Source organism: Meriones unguiculatus, chromosome X (genome assembly GCF_030254825.1).
Source record: "Meriones unguiculatus strain TT.TT164.6M chromosome X, Bangor_MerUng_6.1, whole genome shotgun sequence".
NCBI classification, from domain to species: domain Eukaryota; kingdom Metazoa; phylum Chordata; class Mammalia; order Rodentia; family Muridae; genus Meriones; species Meriones unguiculatus.
The window spans coordinates 121,623,342-121,644,854 of NC_083369.1; the positions used below are offsets into that span (position 1 = coordinate 121,623,342).

A 21,513-nucleotide genomic window follows, 5' to 3' on the forward strand; every position below is an offset into this window, starting at 1 on the left:
GTTTTATATAAGCGTTTTTCTCATAACTGAAAGAAATTTTCTTGGATTGTTTTTTATCATGGTCTTATATTACTAATCATTACTTCTGTCCTTTTAAAACCATGGAGTTCTCTCAAAAGGTATTGGTTTGGTCACTAAACAGATAGATACCCAGGACATGATTTTTTTTAATGTAAAGTCAATATTAAAAATAATCCTTGTGTATAAAAAGTAATATAAAATTTTTTGTTGTCTCCTTAGGTGAATTTGGGAAACAAACTGAAATTTCAAGATTGTTGAAAATCTAAGGCACTTGTTTTATTTGCAAAGAAAAAAAAAGTATGGATCCCATATCGATACATGCTCAAGTTCAAATATGGAATGCAAAGGCAGGAATGTCTAAGTCAAGAAGGGCATTAATTGAAACATTAGTAGAAAGAAAGGGAATTAAACTTGTTCTCCATTTCAGCACTGGAAAGACTAAATATTTGCAACTACAGAATAATATTAAAAGTGTGGTTCTTAGAACCTATGGCGAAGACCAGAATTACATACATTTAACTTTTAAAAATAATGACTTCTTGTTCGTTGAGAAACTAACCAGCTTAGATGCCAAACGACTGAAGAAATTCCTAGACAGAATCCATCAAAAAAAATTTCAAGCATCCAGGAGATATGATGAGGGACGTGCTGGCAGTACTAGCACAAGCACAGGGGAGTTTGATGGCTCTTCCTCACTGGCAGCTCATCCAAAAGCAAGCCTGGAAAAAGCCAAAGAACGTCATGATTTGCCTTTGCCTTCAGCAGCAGCAGTCACACCTGATAGTGCAGAGTTATTAGAGAAACAACATGTAAAGAGGAAGCGATTTTTACCTGAATCAGAAAAGAAGGAAAAGGAGAACGTCCCAAAGGGTAGCAAGAAATTTGAGACAAAGATAGTGGTGTCTGGATGTGTTGATAAAGGGGAAGAAACAAGTGTGAGAGAGGCAGACCAGAGTACCTCAGGATTAGAATATTCATTTGTGACTCAAGGTCCTGAAGAGACTAACTTGGATGTTATAGATCTTCATGATCTCATTACAAAATTATTTTCGCCATTTCTTTTGGAACCACACCGTATTAAGAAAGGCATAAAGTGGCACGAGTATATGAAGATACTCTTACTGTGCCCAGAGAAATCATGGCAAGGTCTGCCTAATGTGGGCAACACCTGTTATATAAATGTGGTATTACAGTCTCTATGCTCCGTTCCACTGTTTGTTAATGATTTATTCAATCAGGGTTTCCCATGGATTAAACCTCCCAGAGATGATTTTAACATGCGCTTGATGCAACTGCTTGTTTTGAAAGATATTTACAACCTGAAAACTAGGGAGCAGTTACTTCACAGTATCACAAAAGCTCTCCCAGCATATGGAGAAATATTCGCTGCCTACAAGCAGAATGATGCTCATGAGTTTCTAAGTCTCTGTTTAGTTCAGTTGAAGGAGACCGTACAAAAATTAACCATAATGTGGCAATCTGAAAATGGATCGGGAGGAAATAATTTACTTAGACAGATTTTTGCTAATCATACTGTTATCAACAGAACACCTGTTTGTCCTGTGGCCAATAATTTTGAATTTGAGTTGCTGAGCTCTATTTTTTGCAAAGCCTGTGGCCTGACGGTTTTCAAGCGAGAACCAAGTAGTTTTCTCTCTATCAACATTCCTCAAGGAAAGAAAGACCGCAAATTGTCTATCCAATCCAGTTTTGATCTTTTCTTTAGAGCAGAAGAGGTTGAGCATAGATGTGAAAGATGTATGCACAACAGATCTATTGCACTGCACAAGTTTTGCCAGCTACCCAGGGTTATTATTATTCATCTGAAACGCTATAGCTTTGATGAGTCATTGGTAATGAGGAAAGATGAGCAGCATATCATTATTCCCAAATATTTAAGGCTGTCTTATCATTGCAATAAAATCACAAAACCACCTCATCCTCTTAGCCAAAATGCACATGTTAAGGATCTTGAACTATTAAAACCCCTTGAAGAGTTGGGTTCTGAAATACTCAGATTGTCATTTAATTTATTGATGACCTCAAGAACCAAGGGTTTCCCAACTGAAAGCATCAGATCAGACAAGGAGTCAGAAGCACCAAGTGTAAAGAAAGCCCTGAAATTGTTTAGTGAACAGGTGGAGACAAAAGATCCGACAGAAGGTGCCACAACAAATGTACCTGGGTCAGAACAAGTCAAGAAGGAAGACAAAGAAAATGTATTTAGTAATTTCGATTCAGGTAGTATCAATGAGGCTACTAGAAATATTGACCTCCGAATTCCAGAAAGATCCCAAGAGTACGAACAGGCCCAGAAATGTATTAAAGACACAAGTGATAAGCAGACCTCCCAAGAGACACTTACTGAAACCCATCCAGATTCAAGCTCCCAGGAACAGACAGAGAACATTGGGAAACCTGCAGAATCACATACCGAGGATGAAAATCTGGATTCACAGGCCTCGGTAGATTCCAGTGAGACCCCAGGAAACACAAATGTTTTAGATAAGGAAAAGCCTACTGGCAAGGAGGAACCACAAACGCCTACTAAAAAAGAAGAAAATGTTTACAGGCTCCTTAATATTATTAACCATATTGGGAGCAGTCCCAATGAAGGCCACTATATCAATGATGCCTTTGACTTCAAGAAGCGGGGTTGGTTTTCTTACAGTGATCAAGAGGTGACAAGTGTACGAGAGGACTTTGTACATAAGGCTAGGCTCTCCACTGGGTATGTTTTCTTTTACATGCACAATGATATCTTTGAAGAGCTCCTGGCAAGGGAATCTCAGTCTTCCAGCACGTTGAAGGAGCAATAAGAAGAACATATGCCTCATAATCACATCTATCCAAATGCTTCTCTTACTTAACGAGAGAGAAGGACCAACATCTCAACAAACATTTACAAAGAAATCTTTCCAACCCTGACCACATCCATCCCATAGTTACAGCTACTGCTAATGAGTGTTCTTCTCTCATACAAGACTGGAACTGCGCCTTTCAAATAATTTTTTTGCCATAAAATTTATGATTGATAGTGAATTTTTCAGCATTCACTATGGAAGTTGCATAACACAGGTTGCCTTTATACTAACGAAAATGCCTTATATTTACAGTCATAAACATTCAGTAAAAGATACATTTTGTCTCATTTCTGTCTTCTTTCTGGAATAATAACCATAATAAGTTATAATGAAAAAGCTTTTACATATTCAGAAGAAAAAGAGCACATGTGCCCAGACCCACCATGGTTCAGTTACTTAGCCCTTTCTTACTGTCTCTCCATTTGAAATGGTTTAGTGCCCTTCCTGGCTTTCTTACAATGAGGGTCACAGAATGGTGGAGTCTGGTATGAAGAGAGAAGAGAATATTTCATATCTGCAGAAGTTGGAAAAGGTACAAGGAGGTGCAGTGGGCTGCCTATTCCTTTTATTCATTTTATGTAGATTTCATTAATACTTCACAGTGTTCTTTGATGACTGTCTTCTGATCTAGGCTTTAGTTTTGTAAATTATTATCAAAATAGGGTATGATTCTGTCAAGTCCATTTTCCAGTGTCTATCTATCTTCTCTTTAATTGGACTGTTTTCTTACTGGAAAAAGAAGAACTTTCCACCTCTGGAATTAATTTTGAAGGAGCTTTGCATATTCACAGGGGTGACCATATCGTCTTTTCTCCAGCTCTGTTTGGAATAGTTGACACAGTGCATGCATTGGCTGGCCAGAGAACTGCAGCTGAGGGCCTGCTGGGTGTTCTAGCCGTAACACTGGAAGATCTTGGTTTGCAGATGTGCACAGTCTGGATAATATTCAGACAGACCATTTGAACTTTGCTTCAAAGTGGCTTCCTGATACTCCTCAGTTGTGACTTTGTAGAACTCTGAGCATCTCTCCTCTGGCAGTCTGGCCTACCGCTCTTTATAGATTGAATCCTGCTTCCTTACCACCAAGCCATTTCTTCCAGCTACTAAGGCAGATGCTTTGCCTTTGATTGTTTCTCTTCACTGGATATCCTTTCCCAAATGGTACCTCTGGTTAACTGTTCATTGGCTGTAGCCCTCTCATTCCAGGTCCCTGATTTCCTTAAGGCAGCTATGATATTCTAATTCTTTCTTGACTTCCATGCCAGCAATTCAGTTACTCTTTTCTAGTCTACATCAGAAACAGAAAGAGAAACATCAATACCACTGAGATTTTGAGCCAGAGGGAAAGGATTCCTTCATCTAGTCAGCTACATTTTCTGAAAGCCGGATTACATTCACCACAGATTCTTTCTCATCTATCTTGAAAAGTGTTTCTACTTTCTGTCCCCACAGAGTCTGAGCATAGCCCCAAGTGGAAGACTGGACTTTTACCTTGCCCAACAAGAACAAGGCCACGACTCCCACCTTTTGTATTCTAATGCAGTGGTTTGAAGAGTATGACCTGATCAGCACCAACAGGAAGTTGAGAACTCATGAGTTATATGGACTCTGCCACAGACGTACTAATCCCCAAACTCAGGACAGAGGACATTAATCCAGTGCAGAGTCTAATGTTCAGTTAAGTTTAGGAGTCACTACTTTTGTATGTAGAGAACTTACGCTGTTATGTATTTGAGTTGCTTGTTTTGTAGAATGTTTCTTTAGCTTTATATGTCTTTCTTATGAAAACATACTCTGTTGTTAGTTAAGATTTGGTTTTATAAAAATGTACTGGGATCGTGCCAGTTATATTCAATTAAATCCTGGCAACATGCATTAAATGAAGCTGATTAAACTTTTGAAGTCTTCAGATTAGCTGATAAAGCCCTCCTTTTCCTTGGTGGCAAAGGTGCTGGCTATCCTCAGAATTTGTTCTTAAGGATAAAGAAGTTGATTTGTGCTTAAGGAATTAGTATGTTTTCCTGTTTGTCACCTAGCACGTAACCTGTTGGTTCTTGGTGATCTGAGTCCACATCATCATTGTGGTCTTCTCAGAAGGGCACTTGAGTTGCATCATAGGATTTTTTGCTTACCAGGACTTGATCTGTAAAACTGAACAATTTTGTGCTTTCAACATTAGAAGTGGAGTAATGAATTTCTTTTTCAACTTTGTAACATGGTATTCTGTTTCTTGAATTAGTATGCAATAGCTGTTTTAAAGGTAAGGTACAAAAGATTAACATCTTTTATTTTCAGTCTGAGATTTTTTTGATAGGGATTTTATATACTGGAAATGTTCTTTAGCATGTAGCACTTCCAAATATAAGGCAGTCAAAGAAAGGACAAGGAAGAGAGGAGAGGATGTTTTCAGTTCACATTTTGCTTGTGTACTGCCTGTGTATTATTTCAAATAAAATACTAAAAAATGTAACACTGACTGAATGGTTATCATTTATTATAGATGTAAATAGTTTCTCTAATTTACAGATCATGTTTCTAGGTAATTCCAGGAGCAAAAACTGTGTTGCCTGGTTTGTTTGTTTTTTCTTTTTCATTTATAATAGGTTAAGACAGCCTAAAACAATACTAATTTTGCTACATTATCATTTTAGAAATTAGGAGTCCGGGTTTGGTATCTGTAGGCTGAAACCAAGTTGTCAGCAAAGCTACAATATTTGATGCTATAAGGAGAGAATTTGTCTGTCTTATACAGACTTCCCGCAGATGTCTTTGGCACTTAGCCTCATTTCTGAGTCTTCAAATTCTTGGTTCTTAACAATTAAATGGCTTATTGTCTTTCTGTTTTTTTTTCCACATTTAAGAACCATTAGGATTAGCCTGGGGCCATGTAGATAATCCGTGATAGCACCATGTTTGGGTCAGAAGCCTAAATTTCTCATTGTAACATTTGCTTACAGTGATTAGGATGAGGACATCTGTGTGATAGTCTGCCTACCATTCATGGCAAGTAAAAGTGAAGGATACCCACCACAAAGGCAGAGTGGTTTAGAGCAATGAGGTAGTTTGGGCCATAGTACCATGTGAAGACTTCAAAGCTGCTGAGTTTTTTTTTTGTTGTTGTTGTTGTTTGTTTATTTGTTTGTTTTTCTGGATAGTAGAAAAAGGTAACAAGTAACTCAAAAACTCAGACTATAGTATCAATTAGAAAAATAAGTATTATAGTTACTTTGCATATTTCCATTTATTATATGCAGCAGTTGTCTGTATTTTTTTAAACCAATTTACTATTCTGGTTTCTAGTTTTAGTTTATTTACAAGCTTATCTTTTCTGATATTTAGGTAACACTATATTCAATGGTAGCCTGACCGAATTTGACTGATGGCTGCAATGGGATTGAGACTTTTGGAAAAGTGAGAACAATAATAACAGGAAAAATTGGTGTATTCAGTTAGGTAGGAATATATAATTAATTTTTTTGCTGCAAAAGCATTTGGATATCTAGCAGGTGAATATGGAAGCTGACCAGCCAGGGTTATGGAAAGTACCAGTAGCCTTCAACACATTCTCAGAAGAGGTGAACAGAATACTTTTAATCATTAGCAGTAAGCGTGTTCAGTTTCTTGATAGAAACTCTCCCATCTCTACTGCAAGTGGAAAGGGGCTTCCCTTGCTATCCCCAATTTGTGATTGCCTGGTTAAGAATACCTGGTGATATACTGTCCCCAGCCACAAACCCAGAATATGAGGTCCCTAATATTCTACGAAACTCCAGCCTGACCTTAGCATCTTTCATCCTGTATTCTCATGGTACCACATACTTATGGTCCCTGGCTCACAACAGTGGTCTGACTCCTCTTGAGCCTTTCTCAAGTGCGTATTTGTAATTGTCTAATGCCTGGCCCTCCAGGTGGGCATTTGGAATAGGTTGGCTTTCCTGCTATACTGGCATTCTATGTTACTGCCCATGACTATATGCTTTGCCATTAGTTTTAACCTTGCCTGTGCCTTTAAGGATTACCACTGAGAGCCCCACTCTTGCAAGTCCATGTATCCATACAGTGGTCAAGGCTTTCCAGAGTCCTGATTATATGCCTTCTGCTCTCCAGAATTGATTCATGTTTGGAAGCTCAAGTAAAGTAGTAAACTTCTCTGCTGTCAGTAGGCTGCTATTAAAGCTCCAGCAAGGTTGGAAGCTTGACCCTTAGGATTGGGACCCTCTCTAGATTTGGCCTATGAGTGTTCACCTCACATACATACAATCTTGTAAGTGCCACAGACATTTATAGTTTCTTCAATTTGTACTCTGGTTTTAATTCTTTCTGTTCTCTGATCTAGACAGTGATGTTGTCCATGAGACAGTTATAGTATTTCAACTTAAAAGTTTTTTTTAATGTGACATCATTTCTTTGGTTTTTATTTGATGTTACATAGTTATGTAAAGGTTGTATAGTTATTGTAAATGTTATTAGATTCAGAATCAAAGTATGCCAGTTGACATTAATCTCTAGTAAAATGAGGTTGAGAGATAAGCAATCACCTCTTGTTTTCATGCTTCATTTGCTATGTTGATAACATGAAGGCTACTGCCAGATGGTTTTTTTAGGTGAGTACAGTTCAGCCAAGATAGGCATCAATGACTGATACTTTGTACATCACTCTTATTGTCTCCATCAATTTATCACCAGGCATCATGGGTCATGTCTCAGTTTTGACCCACTCACTAAAAACACTGCAAAGGTGAAGTCACAGAAATGTTTGTTTCTGTAAGCTAAAAGTGTGTTTGAGGGCTGGGGATGTGTATAAAGCTCATGGCATACAAGCAGAAGGACTGGACCCTGTATTTCCCACACCCACGTGAAAGCCTGGTCTGCATGGTGGGAGATTGCGTATCCCTGGGGCAAGTTGACTGGCTAGACTACCCAAACAGGCAAGCTCTGTGTTCAGCAAGGTAACCTGTCTCAATATATAAGTAACAGTGTGATCAAGACACCAGATATCAATTGCTGGCCTCCACATGCATATGTACTCACAAACACGCGAGCACATAAGCACAGCACACACACAGTAGCCCCCAAAAGGAGAAAGTGGCTGATTTCTATTAACAGACATAAACAAAATTTCAGTGCTTGAGATTACTAGTATAGAGGGCAAAACTAGCTAATAAATGACCTAGGATAATTTAGCCAACATATACGTATACTTTCTAGATTTTCTGTTTGAAAGAGTAGGAAAGCCAGGTTACCCTTTCAACCTTAATGAATTCTTTTTGTTAAGGTTCACTAGATAAACAGGACCAACAGAATATTTTTATATGTGTATACGTAGCCTATAAGTACACCTGCATACATATATTTGAAATCATTAATTTTATGTGTTTGCTTGACATGGATAAGGAATGCCCAAACAGCTGGTAAACATTTACTGCTATATTGTGGAGGATTTTCTGGGAAATAGTAGTATTTATCTCAGAGGGTGGAAGAAAGTAGATTGTACCAACATATAGAGCTGGCTGTTATAATTTATTGAAGACCTGAATCAAATTAAAAAGCTGCAGGGGAGGTAAATTAGTTTTTTAGATGGTATATCCATCTGCTCTCAGGCAAAGTCATTGGGCCTTCAGATGCAAACATTAATACTTCCCTAGTTCTCAGACATTGAATTTATGCTGAAACTGCACCCACCTTTTTCCTTTGGCTTTCAGCTTGTAGAATTCAGCTCATGAATTTTCTCAACCTCTATAATCACATAAGCCAATCCCTCATGATTAGTGTATTGGGTTACCTATCCTATTGGTTATGTAATATTTTGACACCATTGACTAATACAGCTAATTAGTCTAAAGTATGAGAAGTAGCACAGCAGACTAAAAGGAAAGGTAGGGGTCACTATTGCACTCTTGAGTCTAAAATCCACAAGGCAAACTGGCATGCTAGAGACTGCTGCAGATTTGAGGCAGAATTTCTTAAAAAAATTTAGGTTTTGTTCTTTAGGCCTTCACTCGATTGGACCAGGTCCACCCACATTATCTTTACTTGGTCAGCATGTTGTAGATAATAGCCACATATACAAAATATCTGCACAGCAATCCTTAGGATACTATTTGAGTAAATAACATATACCCTAGCCAAGTTGGCAAACAACTGACATCACATATGATAACTCCAGATAGACTAAGATCAGAAGGAAGAAGAGGGGGACCTCCCCTATCAGTGGACTTGGGGAGGGGCATGCGTGAAGAAGAGGGAAGGAAAGTGGGATTAGGAGGGGAGGAGGAAGGGGCTTATGGGGGGATACAAAGTGAATAAAGTGTAGCTAAAAATTAAAAAAAAACGGAGCAAAACAAACGATATTGCAAGAGAAAACTATATAATACTAAATCTTTATAGGATAAGAAAATATTCTTAGAAACAAAGTTTCACATAGACAGTGGAAAACAACAAAAAGCCAGTTCTTAGGAAAGCTTCAGTACTCTAAGTAAAATTCAACCAATTATTCAATTTCATTTGCATTCATTTCATTCAATTGCAAGAACAATTACTGTTTTACATCAATTTGGTATTAAAAGTTCAGTGCATAACTCTTGAAATCAGGTTATGCCCTACTATTTTTTTTAAAAGAGATTTATTTACTTTTATGTGTGTGAGTGTTTTGCTTGCATGTATACATGTCTAATGTCCACAGAGGCCTGAAGATGGCCTCAGGTCCTCTGGAACTGGAGTTACAGGTTGTAAACTGCCATGTAGGTGCTCAGAACCAAACGTGGGTCCTCTGAACGAGCAGCAAGTGCTCTTAACCACTGAGCAATTGCTCTGTCTCCTATACCCTACACTTAAAACATTGTTCCAAATTGTATAAAACCGGTTGTTGAAGCAGTGAATAGGAGACTCAAAAGGATGACTGCAGCCCCTCGGGGGACCAAGAAACTCCATTATCTGTCAAGCATCCCCCACCCCCATCCAGCTTAGACTGATACATGACTTATTCCTGGTAATAGGAAGAGAGCCACTCTGTAAGTTTATTGGGATGAATTGAAATTAAAGGGCATATTGAAATCAAATTAGGGAAACCAGGTCCAAAAACTTATTGGACACACAAAACTGAAGAAAGGACCCCATATACCTTACACTGATGGTGTGCTGGCACCTAGTATGTGTGTGAAAGACCAAGTACCCTGACCTGGCTGAGTCCCCTGCTGTTGACAGCCTACTCAACTGCATGCCTGCTCACATGTTTTTCAATTTAGACCTGTATCGGACACACTTTTTTTTTTCTGTAGCTGAACTTCTTCAGCTTTACTCTGAAACCCAACTCCAGCAGCTCTGTGCTCTCACTGGCCTGATTAATTGTCTTGTCAATACAAACTCTCAGCTTTCTTCTGAAGATCTTGAAATCTGCTGCAGCCTCCTTAACTTGAATTCATTCTGTAACCCATATATATGTATATGGACATATATGATTAGTGTGTGTGGTATGCAAGTTAATATTAGCAGTTTAAGATTGCAATAAAAGAACATGCATTTGCCTCAGCCAGGCTACCAAGGTAGGTGGATTATATCACAATTTGCTGTCACTGAAACTGACAAACCTTGTGAGTGAATTGTTATTCAATAAATTCTGATGTTGTGAAAAGACAAAAAAAAAATGTTCCTCTAAGTTTCTATGTAGTACAGTCACAACAATGAAATTATCAGTTTTCCAAGAATGGAGTATTTTCATGTGACAGCTACATCACCTAATTTCCCTTTTAATTCTACTTACACGTGTCTCAAGCCCTTGATGATACTGTTAAGGTATCCCTGTGCTTCTGCCTGGCCATGCGATCATCTGTAACTTTTACAACCAGATTTAACAGTGGGAACATATTCCTTGGTATTTCCTTCACATCACATCACAAAATTTTCTGCTACTGAAATACAAAATAGGTAGGTACAGTTGGGGGAGTGATAACTGAAGCAGAATGACAATTGCATTGTTATTTTAGAGGCACTGGAATGTCCAAACTGAAGAGTAGAATCAATAAACTATTTATTGTGGATAGTCTTACATTTTTATAAATAAAAGTTTTTGGAACAGTCATATCAGTTTTTTTAACCTATGCCCTAATTGCGACAACCAAGTTGATAAGTAGTTTTTTTTAATTAGATTTATTTATCTTATGTGTTTTGCTTACATGGAACTGGTAGCTAGGAATGGCTGTGAGATGCCTCACCCTCAGTAATAGTAGCAAGCACACCTAAACACTGAGTCATATCTCTAGCCCAAGAAGTTATTTTTTTTTGTTTTGTGTACAAGTGTTTTATTTGCATATATGTTATGGGTACCACATGCATTCCTGGTGCCATAGAAGCCAGATGTAAGTGCCATATTCCCTGGAACTGGGTTTACAGATGGTTATAATCAACCTTTTGAAGGGTAGGAATAAAACCCAGGTCCTTTAAAAGGCTCTACCCTGCAAGGTATCAAAGCAGATGCTGAGACTTATGGCCAACATTTGGGCAGAGTGCAGGGAATCTTATGAAAGAAGGGGGAAATAGTAAGACCTGGAGAGAACAGGAGCTCCACAAGGAGAGCAACAAAAAATCTGGGGACGGGTCTTTTCTGAGACTAATACTCCAGCCAAGGACCATTCATGGAGATAACTTAGAACACCTGCACAGATGTAGCCCATGGCAGCTCAGTGTCCAAGTGGGTTCCCTAGTAATGGGAACAGGGACTGTCTCTGACATGAACTGATTGGCCTGCTCTTTGATCACATCCCGCTGGGGGTGTGTGTGGCCTTACCAGGCCACAGAGGAAGACAATGCAGCCACTCCTAATGAGACCTGATAGACTAGGATCAGAAGGAAGGGGAGGAAGACTTTCACTATCAGTGGACTGGGGGAGGGGCATGAGTGGAGAGGAGAAGAGAGGATGGGATTGGGAGTGGAGGAGGGAGACAGCTACAGGGGGGGATACAAAGTGAATAAATTGTAATTAATAAAAATTAAAAAAAAAAACAGGTCCTCTGCAAGAGCAGCTAGTACTCTTAGCGGCTGTGACCTCTCTATCCCGTTTTCACAATTAAATTAATGATTTCTTTTTAATAATGTTATGGTGTAGCTATGTGCAACTGAGTGCAGATGCTTGAGTAGGCCAGAGACATGGCCTGCCCCTGGAGCTGATGTGGTTGTGAGCCACTCGACATGAAAGCTGGGAACTAAACCTGTCTCCTCTTCAAGAATAGTACACTTTCTTATCCTTTGAGACAGCATTCCAAGACCATATTAAAGAAGTTGTAAGAAAAAAACAAAAAATTAAAATCTACAAAGCTGAAATAATTCTCTCTCTCTCATAATTGCTAGTGACCATCAAATAACCTACCACTACTGATATTTGAAATGTATTTGGTAATAGTTGTACTGGTAAGGAGGAAAGCTGCTCTGAACATACATAGTAATTCATGACCACAAGTCTGGGTGCTTTTCTCCTCTAAATTAATCATAAGGTGAATAAGAGGAAGAAGAAAAGAAATCAAGGTATTTAAACATGCTTCAGGACAGAATCCATGAGTAAGAGACCATGAATATGGAGTAGTATACAATCAATCTATAGACATGTGGTTTACAATCAATCCGTAGACGTTATATTCAGAGAGCAGCAGCACGGAGTAGCAAGGTTTTATTGGTAATATTTCCCACAATGTTTCCCAAAGACAGTTCTTAACATGGAATAAGGGCATGTAGACCACGGTACAAAGACTTTCAACAAATACCCAAAAGAGAAAAAAGGTTTTAGTTAAAGTCAATTTGGATGACCTCAACAAGGATTAATTGAGCACTTCATCTCTACTACAAGGGAAACATGGATAATATAGCTATGGATAGAAAATATGTGAGGATATCAAAACTTTAAATTAATAACATCATTTTAGACTTACTGTCTTTCTCAGTCACCATGTAGCCCATCAATCACTTGTTCGTGTCCTCTCATTCCCAGTACTACCAGCCTGGCTCAAACTAGCACACTCAGTCAAGTAAAAATTCTTTGAGTCTAAGGTGTACATAAGTATATGATAACTGATGGTACAGTACAGAAACCAAGAGAAACAGGACTGAAGAACAAATACATAAGAAGTAGATTCTTGGCCTGTATTGCTTAGAGAATGTTTAAAGACAGGCTTGATAACTGGGGTGAGCCATAGAAATTTCATATAGGAGCTGGAGAAATGGCTTGGTGGTTAAAAGCACATACTGCTTTTACAGAAGACCGAAGTTCAGTTTCCAGCACCCACACACTAGCTCACAACCTTCTGTGACTCTAGCTCCAGTGGATCTGGTGCCTTTTTTTGGCCTTTGTAGGCAGGTGCCTGGGAGCATGTGCACAAACACACAATTTTTAAAAATCTGTCTTTTACTAAAAGTTTCATAGACATGTTCAAAGGAGTAATTTGCAAATGAAATGGGGCCTCACATCGCTATAAATAATGGAGTGTCTCATTTTTATGTTGCTACTTAAGTAACACCAAAGTAGAGCTTAAAACTCTGCCTTCTAAGAATGAAGTAGGCTGCCAAGAACATAAACTCCAACTCAAGCTCAGTATATGATCACAGAAGGGCTGGTTTATTTAATATATTTAGACTACTCACTTCCGTTTTTATAAGGAGAGAGTTGGGTGGTGGTGGCTCATGCCTTTAATCCCAGTACTTTGGAGGCAGAGGCAAGTGAGTTCAAGGCCAGCCTGGTCTGCAGAGTAAGTTCCAGACAGGCAAGACTACACAGAGAAACCAAGTCTCAAAATTAAATAAGTAAATAAATAAATAAATAGAGTTTCAGCCAGGTGGTGGTTGCACTCCTTGTCTCCAGTTCTTCAGCACTGAAACCACTGTTTTTCCCCCTTGGGTATTGGGTATTGAATTTCAGTTGTCAGGTTTGCAAAGCAAGCACTTTACCAATCTGCCCAGCTTTTGTGGAGTTCTCCCCTCAAACTTCCATGGTTCTAATCTGTAGCATCAGCCAGATTTCTCTTCAGTGATTAGGTCAGATTAGCCCCTCTTTAAAAACAAAACTCTTGGAAGCTGGAAACATGGCTGAGCAGTTAACAGCAGTTATATCTTCCAGAGGACTGGAGTGCTGCTCCCAGCATCCACTTTGAGCTGTTTATAACTGCCTCTAACTCCAGCCCCAGGGCATCTGGGGCCCTCTTCTGGTCTCTATGGGTACTCACACATTTATGACATACATACACATGCATACAAATAAAAAAGAATAAAAAAACCTTTTAAAAAACAATAAAAGTAAAACCTGTGACTGTGTATATGCATGTGTGTTTTAGTGTGTGCACACACAAATGGAGGTCATAGGACAGCCTTCTGTGTCAGCTTGTGCCTTCTATCTTGTTTGAGGAAAGGATTCATATTTTCTCCGGTGTATGCCAGGCTAACTGGCTCACCAGCTTCTGGGAATTCTCTTGTCTCTGCCTCCCATCTTGACATAGAAGTACTTGGATTACAGACACATGTTGTCAAGTCTGGCTTTACATAGATTCTGGGCATATAAACTCTGATCCTCGTGGGTGTGTACTAAGTGCTTATCCTACTGAGCCATATCTCTTAGCCCAGATTAGTCATCTTTATGACAGTTTGCACGATAGCACAAGGAGACAAAAATGTCTGGTTGTCACCCTCTCCCTCCAGTGGAATGGAACCCCTATTGTGAACTCTGTAGTGGAAGCAGTCTCACCTTGGGAACTAGTCTCAAAACTAGCTAAGGGAAGAAACCCAAAAGGTCAGAAGGCAGAGCAGTCCATGAATTTTTAATTCATATCTGGGAATGAGGAAGACAGCACCATGTTACTGTTTCTAGGTAAACAGGATCTTATGAGATTTAAATACAATCCAGGTAAGACATTGGCATTGTAACTGAGTTTTCCATAAAGTATTCCACATTTCAACTGAACTGGCTATTTCTTGGCAGTGGGTTATTCCATGAGGCTAGTTATAGCCATGAATATAAGGCCTTTGCTGAGAAGCATTCGCTGATGAGATACAAGGCTGTTTGGAATACCATGATGCTATATTAAGCATTCTGTGAGTTCATGAATGACATGGCTAGAAGAATCATGACTAGGGAGAATTAAGCTCTACTATATGTTCAAATTTATCCAAGTAAAAAAGGACAAGTGTTTTGCCTCCCTTTTCCTCTAAAGATAGCCCATGCATAAGGTCAGCTATCACATGGCCTACTGGTCCTTCTGTGGAAAGGTACCACATGGAGTCTTCATGTTCATCTTCATCAGCAGCAGGTTAGTAACTCCCCTGTAGGAAGTTTTAAATTCCTGAGAGGAAGCTGGTGCTGTTTTGCCTATGCAAACTCTCTGTCCCTGTCATTGTGGCCCCTTTATCAGTTCACCCGGCAATACTCAGGGGCTAGAGAAAATCTGACTGACATTCACTGGGTATATCATTTTGTTTACCTGATGTCTTCATGCTGTGTGCCATTCTGAACCATCTGTCTACATATGTCTTCCTCAAACACCCTCATTTCAACAATGCAGACCCACTCCACAGTACAATTGGCAGAAACAAAAGCGGCTTCCTCCACAGTGTCCCTCAAGTGCCCTCTACTGGCAAGAGCCAACACTGTATGTACTGTCTAGGAGAAATGTTAAAACTTTGGTTGTTATACACAGAGCATGAATTTGGAGTGGTATAGCTTGTAGAATGACTATTCCCAGTTTTCTGAGACAGCTCCAGATTGATTCTGAAGAATACGGGAGAGAGGATGAGGGAGGGAAGGTGGGACCAGGATGAGAGGAGAGAGAGGCCTATGACCAAGGTGTTAATTGAATTAATTAATAACAAACATATTCTCTGGATATTTAAAAGTGACTAGATCCCTTCATAGTATTACCTAACACTCTTGGTCTTTTCCTTTCTGCTGCAGAGAATATTTCACGTAAAAATTTCAAAATAAGCTGTACATAACACATACATATGAAACATCCAGATAGAAAACTCAAGGCTTTAAAATTCTATTGAGGAGTGAAAGACACGGAGAACTTTTCTTTTTGGTTTTTCAAGACAGGGTTTCTCTGTGTAGTCCTGGCTGTCCTAGAACTCACTCTGTAGACCAGGCTGGACTCGAACTTACAGAGATCTGCCTGCCTCTCCTCCTGAGTGCTGGGACTACAGGCGTGCACCTACATCCATTGAGAACTTTTATACTAACAAACCCACCTCTTCGCCTTACCATCTTTTTGGTGCAGAAAAGTTGGCTGATTTGTACTACAAAAGAGTAGCTTGTAATAATGAAAGTACTGGGTGCTGGCCTGATAGAACAGTTACTTTTTTTACTTTCTATTTTTAAGGGTTTTATATAGACTAGGTGTCTTTCTGCCTCCATCTCCCAAGTGCTGGGATTTTACAAGTGCATGATCATGCCCAGCTTCTGATGGAACCTGTGATTATTTTCTATGCTACAGAGCTCTGTGTATCGTGGGAATAAGTATCGTATGTAATAGCTTAGGGGCTGGACATGGCCAATCTTTTAACACTGTGACATGACACTGTTATCTACAAAGTTTTTGCTCAAGAGCTGCACAATCAAGTTACCCTTCCCACACACACACACAAATACAAATAATGTTTAAAACGATGTTCATTTACGATTTTGTGTTAGGCCACATTCATAGCTGTCCTCCATTACATGCAGCCCTGTGGCTACCACTTGGGAAGTCATCAATATGTCCTTTCGTGCATGTGGAGTGTCCTAGTGTATTACTGGCCTCCCTTAATCAGTGCCTACTCAGGTGGGCTACGGTTCCAAATGTCCATGTGATTATTCCCAATTTTGATGAAATCTATGTCCCCACTTGGTGACTGTGAGTTTGTATTAGTTGGATATTTTTGTTTATTTGGGACAGTTTTATAAGGAATTCATAATTTTATAAGAAGTTTATTTCTAAAATATGCTTGCTGGTCTTGTCTTGAACAATTTGAGAGGTATTAAAAACCAAACTGTTGCAAAGTGGAATGTCTACAACTTGTTCCCTGAAACATTCTGAATTGCATTTGTCCTTTATAGCCACCATTTATTTTTTTAATTTGTAACTTTTATTTTCTTTTTTTATTAGTTACATTTTATTAACTCTGTATCCCAGTTGTATCCCGCTCCCTCATTCCCTTCCAAACTCTTCCTCCCTCCCTCATCTCTTCCCTGCCCCTTTCCAAGTCCTCCCCTTTCGTATGACCCTGCTTTATCAGGTATCTTCAGGCTCCTCTGTGGCCTAGCAGGACTGCTCCTCCCTTAGGGGGGGTGGGGAGGTCAAAGAGCCTGCCATTGAGTTCCTGTCAGAAATAGTCCCTGTTCCCCTTACTATGGGAAACCAATTGGTTACTGAGCTACCACGGGCTACATTGGAGCAGAAGTTCTAGGTTCTATCCAAACATGCTCCTTGGTGGAGTGTCAGTCTCAGAAAAGACCCCTGTGCCCAGATAGATTTGGTCCTTGTGGAGCTCCTATCCTCTCCACATCATACTAATTCCCCCTTCTTTCATATGATTCCCTGCACTCTGCCGAAGGTTTGGTTATGAGTCTTAGTATCTGCTTTGATACACTGCTAGGTAGAGTCTTTAGGGGCCCTCTGTGGTAGGCTCCTGTCCTGTTACTTGTTTTCTACTATGTCCAATGCCCATCCCATTTGTCTTTCTAAGTGAGGATTGATCCTCTTACCCCGGGTCCTCTTTCTTGTTTATCTTCTTTAGGTATACAGATTTCATTATGTTTATCATATCTTATAGGTCTATATGAGTGAGTATATACCATGTGTGTCTTCTTCTGGGATACCTCACTCAGAATGATCTTTTCTAGATCTCATCATTTGCCTGCAAATTTCATGATTTTCTCGTTTTTGATTACAGCATTTATTTTAAAAATTCACACACAAATGAAAATGGAGGCATTGCTGATACCTGACTTGTGTCCTCTACTTCATAATCATATGTGTAGGTACTTTTTGACTCCATTAAAGAAGATCAAACATACAAGGAAGAGATCAGAAAACAAATTAACGATAAAATTTTCTTACCATGGTGGATTCCTAAATTAGTTGAATCATGTATATGGCATGACAATTGGATGTCTTCTGGCAAGTTTGTTACGTGTTGGTCATGCAAGTAAAAGGAAACCAGTATACCTTTCATCCTGCAAAACACCAAAAGCTGTTCTCAGAAACACAGCTGTGTTCTGAAGTCCTAAACAGTGTCTCCAAGATGCTACAATGGGGAGTTTGTGGTTGAGAATTTAAGGAGACTTCTGACAACATCTAATTTCATGGAGTGTCACAATACTAGGCCTGTAAAAATGATGTCTCCTTACTCCTACTCTAGGGGGGTGCTTTCTTGTGAATGGCTGAATGGCTTGTATGGCTAGTTGCCACCAGTTTACCAGGTTTTTTTTTTTTTTTTTTTTACCAGTTGCTTTGAACACAGTCAGCTTTTTATGAGCTGTCATGTAGGAACCTGTATACTTATCAGCCTTTTCCTTCAGTTGGAATTTGGTGAGCAGCTGGAATTTGGTGAGCTGGCTGCTCTACTAGCCTTTTAGGTGTGGGGAAATCCTTCTGTGTGGTTTTCAAGTGAATAATTTCCTACTCTGCTCAATAAAAAAAAAAATGCTATCCTGACACTGGTGAGATAGACAGTCAGCAAAATGATTGCCAACAATCATGAGTTTCACTGGAAAAACCCAGGCATAAAAACAAAACAACAACAACAACAAAAAATCATTAGGCATAGGGTTATGTGGGAACATCCAGCACTCAGGGAGGGAGAGGCAGGCAGATATCTGTGAGTTTCAGGCCAGCCTAGTCTATAAAGTGAGTCTAGGACAGCCAAGGCTACACAGAGGAAAACCTGTCTCAAAAACAACAACAACACTGTCAGGCTTGGTGGCGGAAGTTTGTAATTCTAGTACTGCGAAGAGGGAGGCAGACAGATCTCTAGTGCTACTCAGTGAGCTCCAGGTCCCATTGAGAGAAACCGTCAAAAGAAAAAGTACACAACATCTGAGGAGCAATAACTGAGGCTGGCCTTTCACACACAGCCACACACACACACACACACACACACACACACACACACACATACACAGCCACACACTGAAATCCCATTCTTCTTCAGTTCCTCTAAGCACTAGCCTCGTTCATTAATAAAAATATCATTAAAAGTAATGCATCACTTTTGCTTTGGATCGGCTCTTTCCATCTCCCATAGTTTGCTTTTACATCTATTCTTTCAGCCTTCAAAGTCTTTCAATTCATTTGAAGCCTCCATTCAGTAACACCCTCTAGCCTACCATTCCCACAAAGGATCACATTTTAAAATTGCCTCTTAATCACCTTCCCTTCTCTTTTTCTACTTGAAGCCTTCTCTTACAGCATGTGCAGATTTTCCTTTTCTCTGAAGGCTGATTCTCCCCAAGTGTGGGATGATAGCAATTACACTGTCAAGGTGAGTACTTAGTAAAGTTTTTGTCCCCTGTCTCTGGTGCCCTGTAGCAGAGAATAAGGATCCAGTTAGAAAATCACTCTGGAATCTCGGAGGAATAAGACATATATCATTTAATCATATGGGCTTGGGGATTCACTGTAATGTATGGTTTGCAGTCAGGCTCATATTAATAATTCTAAGGGAGAAGTTGGAGTTCTTCTGAGAGAATTAGGAGATGAAAAGTTTGAGAAGCAAAGACAATCCTTTAGCAATGATTATGACCATTATTGAAAATGATTGTCTTCTCTATAGGATTTTATGTTTCCCCTTTTAGAAGCTTCTAATTTTCTTTTTGCTCTTTTCATTTCCAAGCAATTATCTCTAAGAGCAGCTGAAGTGTCAGGGATTATAGTTGTTTCTCTGAAAAATTGAAAAATCCAGAGTCTGAGGAATAGATGTAAAAAATAATAGTGTTTTGCACATACGGTCTCTGAGGGGTTTGCTGTGATTTCCATGAAGAAGGGACACAAGCCTCTGTGATTGTTTGTTTACCATAAACTGACATATTAGCTATTCGTTCAAGTCAGGACTTAACAGTCTCTAAAAGAAGACTCCCTCGAACCTGGGGCTCTGCCCAGATGGGTTGGGGCTGCAGTGAGAAGAGCAGCACAGATCTCTACTTCCTTACGAGGAATATATTTTGCCTTTGTCTTGGGTGGAATGCTTAGTTCATTTTGGAACCTTGATTTCCTTGGCTGCAAAACATTTTTTAAAGAACCCTGTTTCATCTTTATTGAACTAATGTCGCAAGTAAATGAACTAAGCTATGTTAAAATGACATGCATAGTCTTATATTTTAAATATGGGTTAAATAAGGAGCACCTGCACATTAGGATTATAGGTTAGGAAGCCAAATTTAAGTTAGGTGGATTATCCAAGCACACAGAACTCTTGCCTTCCCAAGTTGTTGCTCCCTCAGAATTTTTTTAATTTATTAATTTTTTATTAATTATAGTTTATTCACTTTGTATTCCAGCTGTAGCCTGCTCCCTCATCCCATCCCAATCCTTCTCTCCCTCCCTCATCTCCTTCTATGCCCCTCCCCAAGTCCACTGATAGGGTTGGTCCTCCTCTCCTTCCTTCTGATCCTAGTCTATCAGGTCTCATCAAGAGTAGCTGCATTGTTTTCCTCTGTGGCCAGGCAAGGCTGCTCTCCCCTCAGGGGGAGGTGATCAAAGAGCAGGCCAATCAGATTATGTCAAAGATAGTCCCTGTTGTGTACCCCATTTTTTAATTGGACTACTTGATTTATTGCTTTTTAACTTCTTGAGTTCTTGACAGAGGGATATTAGTTCTCTGTCAGATATAGGGTTGGAGATGACAGTGTCCTTTGCTTTATAGAAGCGTTTCAGGTTTATGAGGTGCTCGCTCAGAATTCTAATGTGCTTGATCCCCTAGGAAAACTAGGGCTGTTGACACTGCCCTTGGTTGCTTTCCAGAACTTGAAGAAGACCCTGTTGCTTAAGACATCACACACCTTGGGCACAGAACAGACCTGGAAACTTCCTCCCTGAGATCTAGCTCTCATAGTATCAAAAGCCAAAGGAGTCCTATCCAGCTGTAAAGCTTATGAATCATAGCACCGATGTCCTGGCAAGACATCCCTAATGGTGAAATAGTTTCAGTTTTATTTTGAGGTTACCCAACAGCTGGATTTAAGACCCACTCAAAGGGAAAGAATTCATGGTGAGCACCTTAAAGTACCCTGGGATAGAGAAGTCAGAGACCCTAGAGGAGAAAACACTCCTGCCATTCTCCCAAATGAATGTATTTTAACTGTATTCCTAGGCCACATTTACTCAGTTTTTTCTATGGTGTCAGCCTTGTATATATAATTACGTTTCACTTATCAGTTACAGACCAGTTTGAAAAGGGGATAATTTCTGAGGTTCAGTACAGGAAAATGAATTGCTGGTTTGGAGCCCTTACTTATAATTCTAACTCTATGTTCTGTCTGTTTATTAGACTGTCCTAGGCTTGAATATCTGGTAATAAACAGCCTTCTTTATGAAGGCAAAAAAAATCGATATTTTTTTTGTTAGGACTATTTTTGACGATGAAATGAATAGATTAAATCAGCTTTTACCTTATTAAAAAGTTT

At 39.4% G+C, this 21,513-nt stretch overlaps 1 protein-coding gene and 1 pseudogene across 1 annotated transcript; one reads left to right on the top strand and one right to left on the bottom strand.

Annotated features, from left to right (window-relative positions):
- The first annotated feature begins 320 nt into the window (after positions 1 to 320).
- On the top strand, positions 321 to 2,840 carry Usp26 (ubiquitin specific peptidase 26). Its single transcript, XM_021629018.1, has one exon. The coding sequence runs from the start codon at positions 321 to 323 to the stop codon at positions 2,838 to 2,840; it is 2,520 nt and encodes an 839-aa protein (XP_021484693.1).
- A 771-nt stretch (positions 2,841 to 3,611) lies between these two features.
- On the bottom strand, positions 3,612 to 6,933 carry LOC110542424 (MICOS complex subunit Mic19-like; annotated as a pseudogene).
- Between the last annotated feature and the right edge of the window lie 14,580 nt (positions 6,934 to 21,513).